We start from the raw sequence: 12860 nt of genomic DNA, 5'->3' as shown, positions 1-12860 counted from the left end.
GGACTAGAGCTTGACACTTGTGACCTTTGACCATGATATTTCCCTAATAAAGTGACCTATTATTAGGTACACCTGAAAATGGCGGTGTACCTAATGTAGTGTCCGAATGAAGTCACAGTTTTTGTTTTTGTGCATCCATTTAGTTAAATTTTAGTTTATGTTTGGCGCTTTTAATAGGTGTTGAGCATTTGTGCAAATGTCAAGTATAATCTGTGATTTCAGATTTACAAATAAAAATAAATGTCAATGTGCATTTATTTCATCTGATGGTAGCAACTGGATGAGGGCTCAACTAAAAACATCACGTTTTTAACGCTACTATACCGCCCTCTTGAGGATGTAAGAAGAAATTACAGACAAGACAACGCTTTTACTTTTATTATACTGTGGTGCTTTATTACTATTTTGCTTCAATAATACTTATCAACATTCTTTACATTGCAAAGAAATATTGCTGCTTTAGCATACTAGGTCCAGTTATCTTCATTTATCAAGTGAAAGAATTTAGTCCTCTGGTCCACAAAGACCCAGCAGAACCCTCTGGTAGTCTCCCTTGGTGTGTTCCTGCACAGAGAGCACAAAAGAGCAGCGTCAAATCAAGCAGCTTGTATTGTGATGACGTCACCCACTAGTGGACTCACCATGATAGTCTTTTGAAGAGACTGGCCGTGGTGGGCTTTGTATTCCGAGCAGATCTTCTTCAGGTCCACTTCGCAGCGTGACACAATGATCCTGCTCACCACCTTTTCCTTGGCTCCTTTACTCTGAGAACAAACATTGAGAACACATCAGCACATATTCGGCTCTAAATCAGGGCACACTTGTTTAGCTGATCCACGACCTCTATGAATGTGACGTAAAATACAATAATGATAGCAAATTAGGGAGCGTCCTGAAGGTGGCACTGTTGCCAAACACAATAATAATCCATCAAAAACTACAAATATGTCCACAGCAATTCATTTCTATTTTGACTTCTCATCATCCCGGCAAATATTCATGTACCTGATATTTCTAATACAGCATCAAAGTGCTTTTTACTGCCCCCCCCCACACTCCTCTAGTATCACTTTAAGAGAACATTGAGTTCATAATACTGTCCTGTATCCATTTACCTTCATAGCGTCGTGCAGTTTGTTGGCAAAAAACAGCTGCTTATTTTCAAAGCTTTGCACTGAGAAAAAAATGCAAAAGAAATAAATCACCATACAAGTAATCATGCGAGTTTTGCATTAGATGAAAATCTCAAGTACCTAGAACCAGGAAGGACCTCTGGAGGTCTCCTTTGACTTCCTTCATGATGCTTTCCTGCATATCGTAGGGGCTGTAACTCTTGTACCTCTGAAACACTGCAGAGCAGAGGAAGCATACGCTGCTTGATGTTGACAAAACAAAAACACGCATTGTGGCATCCACCGAACCTCTTTGCAGGTGGGGGACGCTCCTCTCCGTCATGATGGAGATCCAGGTGGCCACATCCGTTCCTCTGATCTTCACGCCGGCGTCATACAGTTTCTGCGTTGGATCGATAAATACCATGCAGTTAGCAATTAAGGGTATTTTAATAGAAATGCACTGCAAGTTTAAAAAAAATAAATCCCAACTTTTACATGTGAGGATTTTATCAGGTGCGGACACAACTCACTCTGGCATCGTCGTCAATCTTCTCATAGTCCACCACAGAGGACGACTCGTCTCTCTTGGTCTGCACGGGACGAAGGTTGGCATGATTCCATGTCCAAATTATGACGGCAAAGTGTTCGAGCGCACCTGAACCAGAGCCAGTAGCAGCTTTGCAAAGTTTCCAGAAGTGTCACCTGCTACGTCTTTATCCAGGTCCTTCTTGAATACTGCGGAAAGGCTTCCATTTTAGATGGCAAGCGAGGTGTTGCAGAAATGATGGCTACTATATTTATATTGCAGAATTTAGCATTCCACAAGTCTCAATTTCTTTTCATTTGAGTTAGTATAGTTCATTCTGCCTTTTTGGCGTTCTCACTCACACTCTTTGTAGACTTTCTTGATCTCCTGCAGCTCGGCGTTGCTGCGGGAACACAGAATCTCGATGAGTGTTTCCTCATCAGTGCCAAGGCCCTGAAACACAAGTCCACCAAAAGTCACAAGACATACAATATGTAAAAGACTGCATTCTGCACTTTCACCACAAGAGGGCAGTGTCGCTCTGGAAATGAGCCTGCCGGCAGGATAAACGTTATGGCCCAATGTGTACCTTAATGGATCCTCTGATCTCTGAGGCATCATACTGGGACGTGCTCTTCATCAGACCAAGTATGACCGATTCCACGGAGCCCGACAGCGCCCCCTTCAGAGCTGAGATCATGTCCTAAAAGAAAACAGCGTCACTTTAGTGAGGATAAGTGATTCAGAAAATTTTCTGTAAATCAACGAACAGGAAACATTTACCTTCTTTGCTCTCTTTTCATAAGCAAATGCAATTTCCCTCCTCTGAGGGTAGGTCCGCTTTGTTAGGACGTCAATGATGGTCTGTTCGTCCACACCTGAAGGCCAGAAAAGATGCTCTGTTAGTTACAACGTTCTTATTTTTGTTTCCTTGAGCAGTCAAAAAAATGCAACTACAGCACCATTAAAACTTTTGCAGGAACAAATGACAAAGTAGTGCCATGCTAACAAAATGGAGGTCTTGTTCGCCATTACCAGGAGCTTCCAGTATTTTGCACAGCGCTCTGGCAGCTCTGAGGTCACAGAACTAGACCGCTTCCCAAAAAGTTTTTTTTATTTAAAAGCCAGGATGCTGACTCACAGACAGTTTGACCAAAGAAACGTCAGCTGCATTTATTCAACAGGAATGTACACAATGAATCTTGCCTTTAGTTTTGATAGCTGTCTCTATCCTTGCAGCATCTTTTTCAGGGTCAAAATCCAACGCAGGTGTCACAGTGGGGTATTTTGGTTCATGGGACTGTGGGGGGGAAAAAAAACACGTTAGTCGATTTAATAAAAGATGTCATCATGTAAAAAAAATGTTTTTGACTTGACCTCAGCCTCAAGGGACAGTTGCCCCAGGAATTCAGCCACCATCGCCATTTTGACTGCCCTGCAAAAAAAAATTGACACATCATGTGATCATGAATCAGTGTAATCCCATCACAGAGGCCACCTTTTGTTGATTCTCCTGCTGTAATCACATTCTTCTACAGCCATCTCCATAATGGACCAATAAAAGACACATATGTGCTGTCATCGGTTCCCGGTCAATGCAATTAGAAGCGACTTGCTATTCATTGACACGCATGCAGTGAAGGGACGGACACGCCCTGGACTGCAGTATGAAATCACACAGCAGTCACACATGTGGAGCCAATGTGAGGTGGGCTCGATTGTTCCTGAACACGGGAAACAACACATCGGCACAAACAATTCAAGATAGGCCATGAATCAGCTATTTTTTTTCCCTCCAGAAGGTTTTAAACATTACTGCACGACAAAGCTAGTAAGTTTTCAACAGCAGCGTGTCAAGTCACAACAATGAAACTTACCTAACTTGTAGAAGTTGGCACAAGACGAAGGCGTCCCGTCCCGCTGATGTGTCGGGAGTTTTGGGTGTGGAGCTGGAACGCCAGTGCGGCTGACACGGAGAGAGAGGACTTCCCCTTTCACCTCCTCCTCCTCCTCCTCCTCTTTCCACCCACTTGTGACTCCACCCAGTTGGACAAGCAGCCACTGCAAAGTTGATCCTGACTATGTCAAACTCTTCAGCTCTGATAAATAATCTCTGATCTAATCAGGTGACCCCCAGGTTTGCAACTTTATTGGGCTTCCATTTTAGAAAAGTACAACTAAGAAAATATACAATCATGGCTGCTTTAGAAAACATAGAAACTACTTTGAGCGTTTTAGCATGGAGTACCTCGCATATAACGTCCTGCGAGATCTTAAAATGGATGCTGGCTGACTTTTTGAATGGAATTGCTGTGATTTGCTGAGTAGTAGTTTTTTTTCTTTTTTTTCTTCTTCTTCTTCTTCCCTCCTGGCTTGCCCGCCGTCCCTGCCGCATTTGCATCGATCGAAGCCTGCCGCAAGCACAGTAACAAGAGGACGAATGCTTTTAGGATTCAAACTGCACCATCAGATATTCAAACAAGATTGAGGATTTTTGTGTCGACTTTGCGTCAGTCGTGAATTGAACGTCAATGAGTTGACTACAGTAGAAGCGAATAGTTCACACTGCCATGCTTTCTTTTGTCCTGCTTGTTGGCTCTGCACTTGCAGGAATGCAGCATGGGCTCTGGTTCAGCCAGTCTTAAAAATGCTTGGTCGAGAGCATTGAGAGCACGTGCGTTTTTTTGTTTGTTTGTTTTTTTACCTGTGGCACAGATTGCGGGGGAAAGGTGCAGGGGACTCGTCCGTGCTTTTTGTGAAAGGGCAGCACCACGGTGGGATCCACGGGTATCCACGGGACGGGGCCATTTTCGGGAGGCCGGGGTAGATCGCCGTGGACTCGGTGCAAGTCGTAGGCGGTTCGACACACTTTCTCGTCGGTCACTTTTAGGAAAGTCACAAAAGGCTCCCCTGGTTTGTGGGTGATCAGGTATTGGCCTTCTTCCATTCTACAAACACACATTGCATCACAGAAGGCGTGTCAATGCATTCAGCGTGATTTCATCCGGTGAGTGGAATGTGGAGGAAATAGAATGTCTATTGTGTGTTGGGAGTTGCGCAATTGCAATAAACCTACATCGCAGTTCTAAGCCTGAAGGTGAACTTTATCATTTTCAAACAGAACGTACTGTATGGACAAGCTGCAGACCTATCAGAGCACAAGCCCAACCCTCAATGATAACGGTAACAATAAACGTCAAACGCTCTAAACGGTGTACCGTTTAGAATTCATCCAATGGTTTTAAAATAAAATAAAAAAAAGTCTCAAATATCACGAAAACCGTAAGAGTTGAGACCTTCACTCTGCATTTTGTTTGGCTATCAGTGACTGATAGAAGAGAGGAAACGTGTGAAGGCACTTGGCAAAGTTTCTCAAACTACTTAGTCCAATTCATTAAATATGAATTACATCCACAAATGTATTTTTACCAAACGGTCAATATCATAGCACTGAAAGCATAATGGGCAGGGGCTAATAAGCGGAAATGATCATGATCAGAGAGCTTGCCAACAAACGGCTCAGTTTAAATGTCTCTATCAAGTGAGAAGTATCTGTCAATGCCACAGCGACCGTTCACTGACAATTTTAGTGGTCTGCTAGCTAGCGCTAACAACATGGAGGTCTGGTCTAAGTACTGTCATTTTCCCCCCAGGTTGGTTGAGTTAATTGATATGAAAAGAGTTAATGAAAATATGTTAGAAATAACAAGACGGAGTGGGGCCAAGTATGAACAATCTCAAGTGTTTGTTGTCTTTTCTGTTAGCGACTTACTTTGTCAGCTTTTTCAAAAGGTGGTGCAGAATGTTGAGTGACTTCACCGGGCTGTGAACAAAAATAAGTAGGTGTCATTATATTGACGTGGACAAAGTGTACAAAGACGGTCACTCAACTTTGTGATAGTGACAAAAATATGACTGTTGCCTTTCCACTGATTTTGCCTTTTGAGATTGATCATGAAATCGTCATGAGGATCATCACGGAGAGGCGCCAACTCACTTGAACCCGCAGTTGTTGTTTTGTCGCCACGGGTCAGGCAGCCTTCTGAGCAGCGCAACTTTAGAAGTGTGTGGATTGATGTGAGCTATGTGGAAAGAAAGGGTTAGCGAGGAAGCTAATGAGTGCACACAACGATTGCGTTCCTCCCATCAACGCCAGCAGCGTTGACAAAAGGCGTGCAACATCTCCTTTCTTACATTTTCAACAAATCCTCCCTTCAGTCATAAATGAATAAAATCCACAAATAGAAGATGACCACATGATGAGCCATCAGGCACAAAGAGGGAAGTCTTGTATCAGCTTACGTAAGTAAGCCTTTTATTTAGTTTCAATTTAGCTTGAACACACTGACGTGGTTAGTGGGAGACTGAAAAAATATGAAGTGGTTTGCTCAAAATATGTGTTATCAGAGAGGGATTTCCAGAGTTCCACCCATGTTTTCACAACAGATAATCGTGTCCTTGAAGAACCAGTAAAGTCAACTTTGGACTACCCGTTGGAAGATTTTAAAGCAAACCATATGATGAGTAAGTACACGGAAGAAAGACGAGTTTCCCTTTAGCTCGAGGTGGCTTTTAGGCTGTGGATGTTGTTATGGCAACAGCGTAAACTGGAATCCGACAGCAGTGGGAGGGAGGAGGAAGAGGTGAGTCATCTAAAGACTATTCAAATGGTTCATGTGGGAGGGTCCGCTTGCCTCAGTCAATGCGGGGGAAAATAAAATGTGGAACTTTCAAAGAAATGAAAGAAGCTACACGGTCATTATTCTGATGAATATTTTTACCTACGAAGGACACTGTAGTGGCGTGCAGTGCCGTTTCCGTCCACAGTTGGCAAGCCTCGCTGCTGGTTAGACACTCGACCCCGTGACACAGCTGGTACTCCAGCTTGGGCAAAACATGCACCGGCACAAACTGATTTGAAGGAAAAACAAAGAAATATCAGCTCAAAAGACATTGAAATGATACCTATTCTGACATGCATACCTGGCTGGAGTTTTTAACCACTTTTCGAGCTAGAGAAACTGAGCTTCGTACTACGATGAGAACGTCTTGGAGACTGAAGAGCTCATACATCAGGTTGCCGCTCTCCGGGGACGTGTAGTCTTGTCGGTTTTCGGCGCCAGCCTGCAGCTCCTGAGACAATATTTCTGTACGGGGTGGAGGAAAATATAGGTCAGGTATCAATAATGAGCTTCAAATCTATTATATTCGACCACAAAGTGTTTATGAATACCAGTGGGTAATGTTACAAAGATGTTTTTTTTTTTTTTTTTTTTTTTTACTTTCAAAATCCACTACATAATTGTTGTATTTACTCTTAATCTTTTACAAGTGTTTGACCTCTAACATTTATTTAGCTACAATTTAACTTCCGTCAATTAATCATTATTGAATTGTTTCATTTTTCTATTTTGAAGCAGTGTTAATGTTCAAACTGTGTTCAAATATTGCAGCGTTAACAGGGAGCAGGCAGGCTAGGGGAAGCTAGCTAGTTGCTAACTGCTAACGGGCAGCCTACCAATAGCGTTTTAAAACACTAACTTTTCTTCTCTGGGGAGCTCATGTGGATCACTGGAGGAACAGATGAGGTTTCTCCACTGTGCGGCCGGTTCCTCTCCAAGTAAGAGGTGACGCATGGTTTCACGAGCGATAGCGGGAGGGCGTGTCGTGGGGGCTCCACGCATGGGGTGGGTGAAACGCTCTCCTGGGACAAGGTGTGGCTTTTGCTTGCGACATCACTGGCCGTGCTGAAGGTGGCCGTCTGCATGCGCAAGATCTCCCCCAGCTGGTCGGCTGGGCCTTTGGCGCTTTTGGACGCTTGCCTCCGTGTCGTCGGACCTTTAGGAGAGGTGACCGACTCGGAGGCGAGGTCGGCGGGAAACGTGGAGGGCGTCGTGGCTTTAGATAGTGACGTTGAGTCGTCAATGATCAGTCTGTTGTCATCCTCGAGGTCACTTTCCTTTTCAGATTCGCACGCCGGCTTTGCGGCGTTTGTCTCAACCGTCGGAATCGTCTGCTCTGTTGCCAGGTGATGCTTGAGATCTTCCGCGGAGCTGCACATCTCTTCCCCGAGAGGATTAGCGAGCTGTTTCGCCTTGCTTGCGCTTTGAGCACGTTTCAGTTGCTCATTTGGTGTTTTCTTCGATTTCGTGACTGGCGCCTCTCCAAAAGTCTCCAGGTCAGTGACATCCACGCCAAAGTCGAGGTCATCACCGGCAAGGGACATCACATTTCTTTGGGGGCCCTCCTGGTTTGGAAACAATTGAGGAGTCGTCATTGATAGAAAACAAAAAGCAAAAATAAAAAAGCAATAAGAAATGTTAGTCGTGTGAACGGATACCAGTGAAGGAAGTTCAGTCATTAACTGGGACATGTTTCTTGTTCCATTCTTTATAATGGAGAGCTTCAAACTCTCCTCGTGGTAGATGAGACTCTTTTGTCTCACGGTTATTTCATTGTCTATTAGGGCTGACTCTATGTAAACAGTCTTCTTCTGACTCACACCTGTGCAACAAAGGATTTTATGACAGATTGTAATCACGAGCTCTATAATCTAATCTATACAACATAAGACTTTTAAAATGATTACATTTTCAATTCATACAATTGTTAACTCTAACCAAATGTTTGCAATTCCTGGAGAAATTGCGTGAAGGCTGAAATACTGAATGGAAAAAACATCAACTTCTTTTTAAAAAACTTTTTCAAGCCCAAATATAATGATAGCCATACTGCACCTTTGCCATGGTTCATTCGAATGGTAACCGGAAGTTCCCATCTCTGAGCAAAATCAGGGCCGTGGTTGTCCAACAGCGTGACCAAGGCCTCCCGGGTGAGACACACGTGCGGCTCGTAGCGTGCACACAACTTCTCGGCATTATCGTCACTGCTGATTGCCTGCAGAGCAATCAATACAAAAGCAGTGGTGAGTGGCATCCCCTAGTGGCTTTTGTGAAAACTGCCGCAGTCAAAATGAAGTCGCAAAAGACCCGCCGGTCATAAATCCCCACTTTGGCAGTCACAAAAAGAATCTTTGCGCCTTACTTTATAGGAGTAATTAAAAAAAAGTGAAACAATTGCTTACAGCGTGTATGTCCTTAGCTTTTTTGGCTGGAGGATTTTCTGATGAAACACTCGGATAATCCGTTGCAAGCTGCGCATCAGCAGCCATTATTACGTGGCTTGTGATATCCATACTGCCCTGGGGAGATTAAAGAAAAAAAAGTGTCCAAATACAGAAAGAAAGAAAATGAACCAACATAAAAAGAACACTTTTGCAATTCTACTTATTAAAACCACAGCAGAGCAACCACATGGTTCCAAAAAAAAATATATCACCATGACAACAAGCTGCTTTTCAAAGGTGAGAGACAGTCCCGGGTTGAACGTTCCGCCCGTCAAACTGGTCATCTCGCATATCTGATAAAGCCGGGGCAATGTTTGGATATGCTCCAAACGTGCCCTCAAATAATCCTGAGGATTAAAAAAAAAATAATAATAATTTAGTCATGAGAAAAATGCCATTGTGTGCCGTGACGGAAGTACCTCAGCATATTGTAGAGCTCCTTGTGATATGAAATTGTAGTCGTCTGCACATACTTTGGCCACATCTTGCAAGTACCTCTGAAATTGCATCACTTCTTGGTCTACTCGGGCTTTCAGGTGCTGAAAATTTGCATAAGCATAAGCAACAAGGAAATGCTGAGAGAAAATGACTATTGCAGGAGAAAACCATCACCTCGGGAGGCTCTCTGGATTTCTTACACAAAATGTCAACATACGCCCTCTGCTCTTTGCTGGACAGGCTGGACTGACACGGGAAGGGCAGTCTGGGTTGAGGGAAAACATCACCTCCCGCGTTCTTCATCCGCACATTTGCTTTTGGGGGATTTTTAAATCCTCCCGGAGACTCCAAAGAATCGTCCATGAAAGAAGTGTCAGTGTCCATGGCGTCCCAGGGGGAATCATCTTTATTGCTGCTGTTTTTAAACTGTGCAACCTTTTTGGTAGTAGACTTTGGTCCTGACTGGGCACCACTGGCATTCTCTGCAGGACTTGTATAATTGAAAAAACAGAAGTCACGCTAATCATTTATTTATTTATTATAAAATCTGTCGTTGTGTTCATTGACTGGCGTACCTTTGTAGCGAGCTCCACAGCTCTCTAACACTGGGTGCAAGGGAATATTGATCATAAGCGTCTTTGGTGAAGAAGGGAGCATCGGACACAGGAGGGTCCTCCCTTAAAGCAATGTGTATTTTATATAGCTTGGCATTTTATATATTTCTGTTATGTTAATGCAGAATTACTTACACTACACTACAAATATAACTTGAACGTTTACTCACCTCACCGACTCCATAACTGTTACGGGTTACAGTACGGAGTAGGAGCATTTGAGCTAGCTAGCTACTAGCCAGTTAGCAAACACGCTGGGTGGTTTTCTTCTTCGCTGGAAACAATAGCACGTTTCATAGCTCTTTGTGTTGTGCTGCCCCCTTGCGGCTCCTAATCGAATGGGCCCGGTGGTCAGTTGATGTGCCACCAGGACCAGTGTTAAAAAAATACAGTAGTGTAGTGGGCCCGAGTGTTCATCCCCAAAAAACATGCTGGGTTTTATTCCTAAAATGTATATCCAATATTGTTGCCAGTCTGTGTGATATTATGTAGTTCAATAAACAACACTGCAGTTTAATATATATATAAAAAATACTGTAGTTAATGATTTCAATTAAATGTGTATTAGTGTAAACATTAAGGTTTGATAAAATGTTACCTCAATATTTTAAAATGCACGTGCATTAAACTTTTAATTTAAAAAATCCTAACTTTCCACACAATTGACTATTCTACTAAATGACTACACAAATTATTTTGACTTTTTCTTCCAAAAGCTTTTTTTAATAATGAAACAAATAGCTGAATGTGACTCAATTGTAAGAAAATGGAAGGATTAAGTCATCAACCAGTTGAACCAACAAGACAAGAAATCAGCCAAGAAAGAAAAGCCCATTACAAGCGGTAAATTTTATTATGGGATAACAGCACATAAAGCACATCTAAAACCGATGTGTCCAATGCACTTTTAATAAAGGTAATATTAAAGGTACAGTTTCTAAGTACAATATAACAACATTCATATTAGAATGAAAAGTATTTAAAAGACAACATTAAATTTCTTATTTTTCTTTACAGCCGTATTTACAAAATGAATCAAAATACTTATTTTCATATTTAAGAATCATCAGACAAGAAGGAGCAAAACTACGTTTGTGAGTTGACTACCTGCTAAAGAGAGTTCAAAAGAGCTGGATTCAAAAGGTACATGAGCATCTGGCCCCTAATTTCATTTAACATCAGTAGCAAACATGTGACTTGAAAATTGGTGACAACCACACGCTGATCTGAGCTTTCCCTCAATTTGCGTTGCTCTTACTTGGAAAAAGAAAGACTCCACCTCTGCTTTAACTTTCTTAGAACACGACCAACACGGACAACAACATGAAATGTACAGAAAAGTGGTAAAAATAGAAAAAAAAGTGGACTGACATTTTCTTTTTTCCAGGTAACCTGTGTAAAATGAGCATTCAATTGCCACTCAAACAAAATGAGAGGAATGAGTCCGTACACTGAAATCCTTTAACACTGCATGAAAATGTTTCACATGTTAAAAAAAAACAACAACTTTGTGAGAACTGAACAAAACACAGTTCAGAATACGGATCTTAAAAGGACAACTAAAATCACGTATGCGCTTTTGCTACACCGAGAGGCACTCAGTGTGATACACTGTATTTTATTGCCAGCATAATCGTATTTGCTACAATGACGAGGAAACGTCTTCCTTCCGTGTACACTTTTTCCTTCCGAATGGGCAACGGAACAAAATCAAAGCGCCACTTCCCTGCATTGTGTAAGGGCCTACGCAGATAACCAGCGGGTTACAGTAAATACTTGACAAACTACAGGCTGAAACTGTTCTTGTTGCTGAATTTAAAAGTTACAATCGGACAAAGAGAAACAAAACACTGCTGCATCAGTTTGAACATCAATTTTTCCCCATAAAAGCATCCGTTAATTAGCTTGTTACTTAGCCGATACTAGCTAAAGGAAATAAGTGCCTTATTAGGGACAGTCTAATATGCTGAACGTAAGGGTAAAAACATTTTACGTCAATTCATTGTTATTGACATAAAACTACAGAAAATTGGAGTGAAAATATTCTCGCAAATATGTCTGAACATACTTGTAAGATAAATGCTAGCATTTAGCACAAGTATGTTCGGATGTATTTGCTACAAACGTAGCATTTATCCCATAATGCCATCAAGTAAAATAAAATAAACCCGAATTCTTTTAAAAAAACTGATAACTTCTTACTAAAATGACTATAGAGATGTGGACTTAGGCTCACTTTAACATCTGAAATGATTAGAATGATCGTCTAAATATTTGGTAAGTCATGAACGTTAAGCGTTTTCCTCATTAAGCTGATGGGATTTAATGTCCAGAAAATCCCAAATATTGGACTGACCATTCAAATATTTGCAGCAGTTAAAATTGGCATCGGTTGATTAAATTTAGTTGATGATCGCTAATGTCTGTCATCATGTGCTTTTCCCAATCAATGGTGTCATTAAGGTTTTTTTTTTTGACGTGAAACATTTTAGACTGTCCCCCTTATAACCCCGAGACGAGCACACTGATACAGGTACTGGCTGGGTAACTTTTATCGCTTTCATTATCATTAATGGAGTCCTAATATCCAGATTAATACTGTATGCAGTGAAATGAATCAACTAATAGGGTGGCCAGGCTTAGTAATTAATCATTTGTTCACAAAAGTACCTAGCACCACACAAAATAAATCAGCACACCCTAAGACTAATACTAAATGAAACGAAGCAAACTAGAATTATCCATACAATATGGTGGAGCTGATTAGCACATAAATATTCTCATCGGGTAGGCCTTAGTAGCAGTTTTTTTTTCCTCTTACCTATACAGACAGAAGCTACCTTTATACACATGATCAATATTATTAAATATGGTGAGTGAACAGCAGAGGATGAGAGCGAGCAATAGTGAGAGAATCGACTTTACAGGCCATGTCAAGTTCTTGGTTCTCCACCTGGTTAAAACTCCAGATGTGCAAATGAAACCAAATAAAAAATAAAATACAACCCAAACATGATAAATAAGAGGTGTATTTACATGCA

General features: G+C 41.7%; 1 protein-coding gene and 1 long non-coding RNA gene across 6 annotated transcripts; one reads left to right on the top strand and one right to left on the bottom strand.

The window, feature by feature from the left end:
• Positions 1 to 368: 368 nt before the first annotated feature.
• Positions 369 to 10511, bottom strand: LOC125971123 (annexin A2). Of its 5 annotated transcripts, XM_049724094.2 has the most exons (16): positions 9990 to 10113; positions 9781 to 9882; positions 9380 to 9695; positions 9187 to 9306; positions 8980 to 9114; positions 8726 to 8842; positions 8379 to 8538; positions 7982 to 8145; positions 7183 to 7888; positions 6625 to 6788; positions 6423 to 6552; positions 5639 to 5723; positions 5414 to 5464; positions 4346 to 4589; positions 3890 to 4052; positions 3551 to 3702 (listed from the first exon to the last, which is right to left on the bottom strand). In XM_049724094.2, exons 1-15 carry the CDS (start codon positions 10001 to 10003, stop codon positions 3915 to 3917), a joined length of 2646 nt encoding a protein of 881 aa, XP_049580051.1. In that variant the 5' UTR covers positions 10004 to 10113; the 3' UTR covers positions 3551 to 3702; positions 3890 to 3914. The 5 variants fall into 5 exon arrangements, with proteins under 5 accessions (XP_049580054.1, XP_049580051.1, XP_049580053.1 ...); XM_049724097.2 differs by lacking the exons at positions 4346 to 4589; positions 5414 to 5464; positions 5639 to 5723; ... (9 more) ...; positions 9781 to 9882; positions 9990 to 10113 and adding exons at positions 369 to 564; positions 642 to 764; positions 1116 to 1174; ... (7 more) ...; positions 2848 to 2941; positions 3019 to 3076 and having other exon boundaries at positions 3519 to 3702; positions 3890 to 4013; XM_049724095.2 differs by lacking the exons at positions 3551 to 3702; positions 3890 to 4052 and having other exon boundaries at positions 4483 to 4589; positions 6427 to 6552.
• On the top strand, positions 5708 to 7974 carry LOC125971128 (uncharacterized). Its single transcript, XR_007482357.2, has 2 exons — positions 5708 to 6284; positions 7670 to 7974. It is a non-coding gene; the product is annotated as an uncharacterized lncRNA (long non-coding RNA).
• Positions 10512 to 12860: the final 2349 nt, after the last annotated feature.

This window comes from Syngnathus scovelli, chromosome 6, assembly GCF_024217435.2.
Source record: "Syngnathus scovelli strain Florida chromosome 6, RoL_Ssco_1.2, whole genome shotgun sequence".
In the NCBI taxonomy this organism is placed as follows: domain Eukaryota; kingdom Metazoa; phylum Chordata; class Actinopteri; order Syngnathiformes; family Syngnathidae; genus Syngnathus; species Syngnathus scovelli.
Note: the sequence above shows the minus strand (reverse complement) of the source record. Positions and strands in the feature narration are given on the sequence as shown.

What these genes read in the sequence shown, in the direction of transcription:
- LOC125971123 (XM_049724094.2), bottom strand. An exon ending in AATCCAGAGAGCCTCCCGAG is followed by an intron (nt 9,307 to 9,379) that starts GTGATGGTTTTC and finishes GCAAATTTTCAG; the next exon opens with CACCTGAAAGCCCGAGTAGA. An exon ending in TCGAATGAACCATGGCAAAG is followed by an intron (nt 8,146 to 8,378) that starts GTGCAGTATGGC and finishes TTTGTTGCACAG; the next exon opens with GTGTGAGTCAGAAGAAGACT.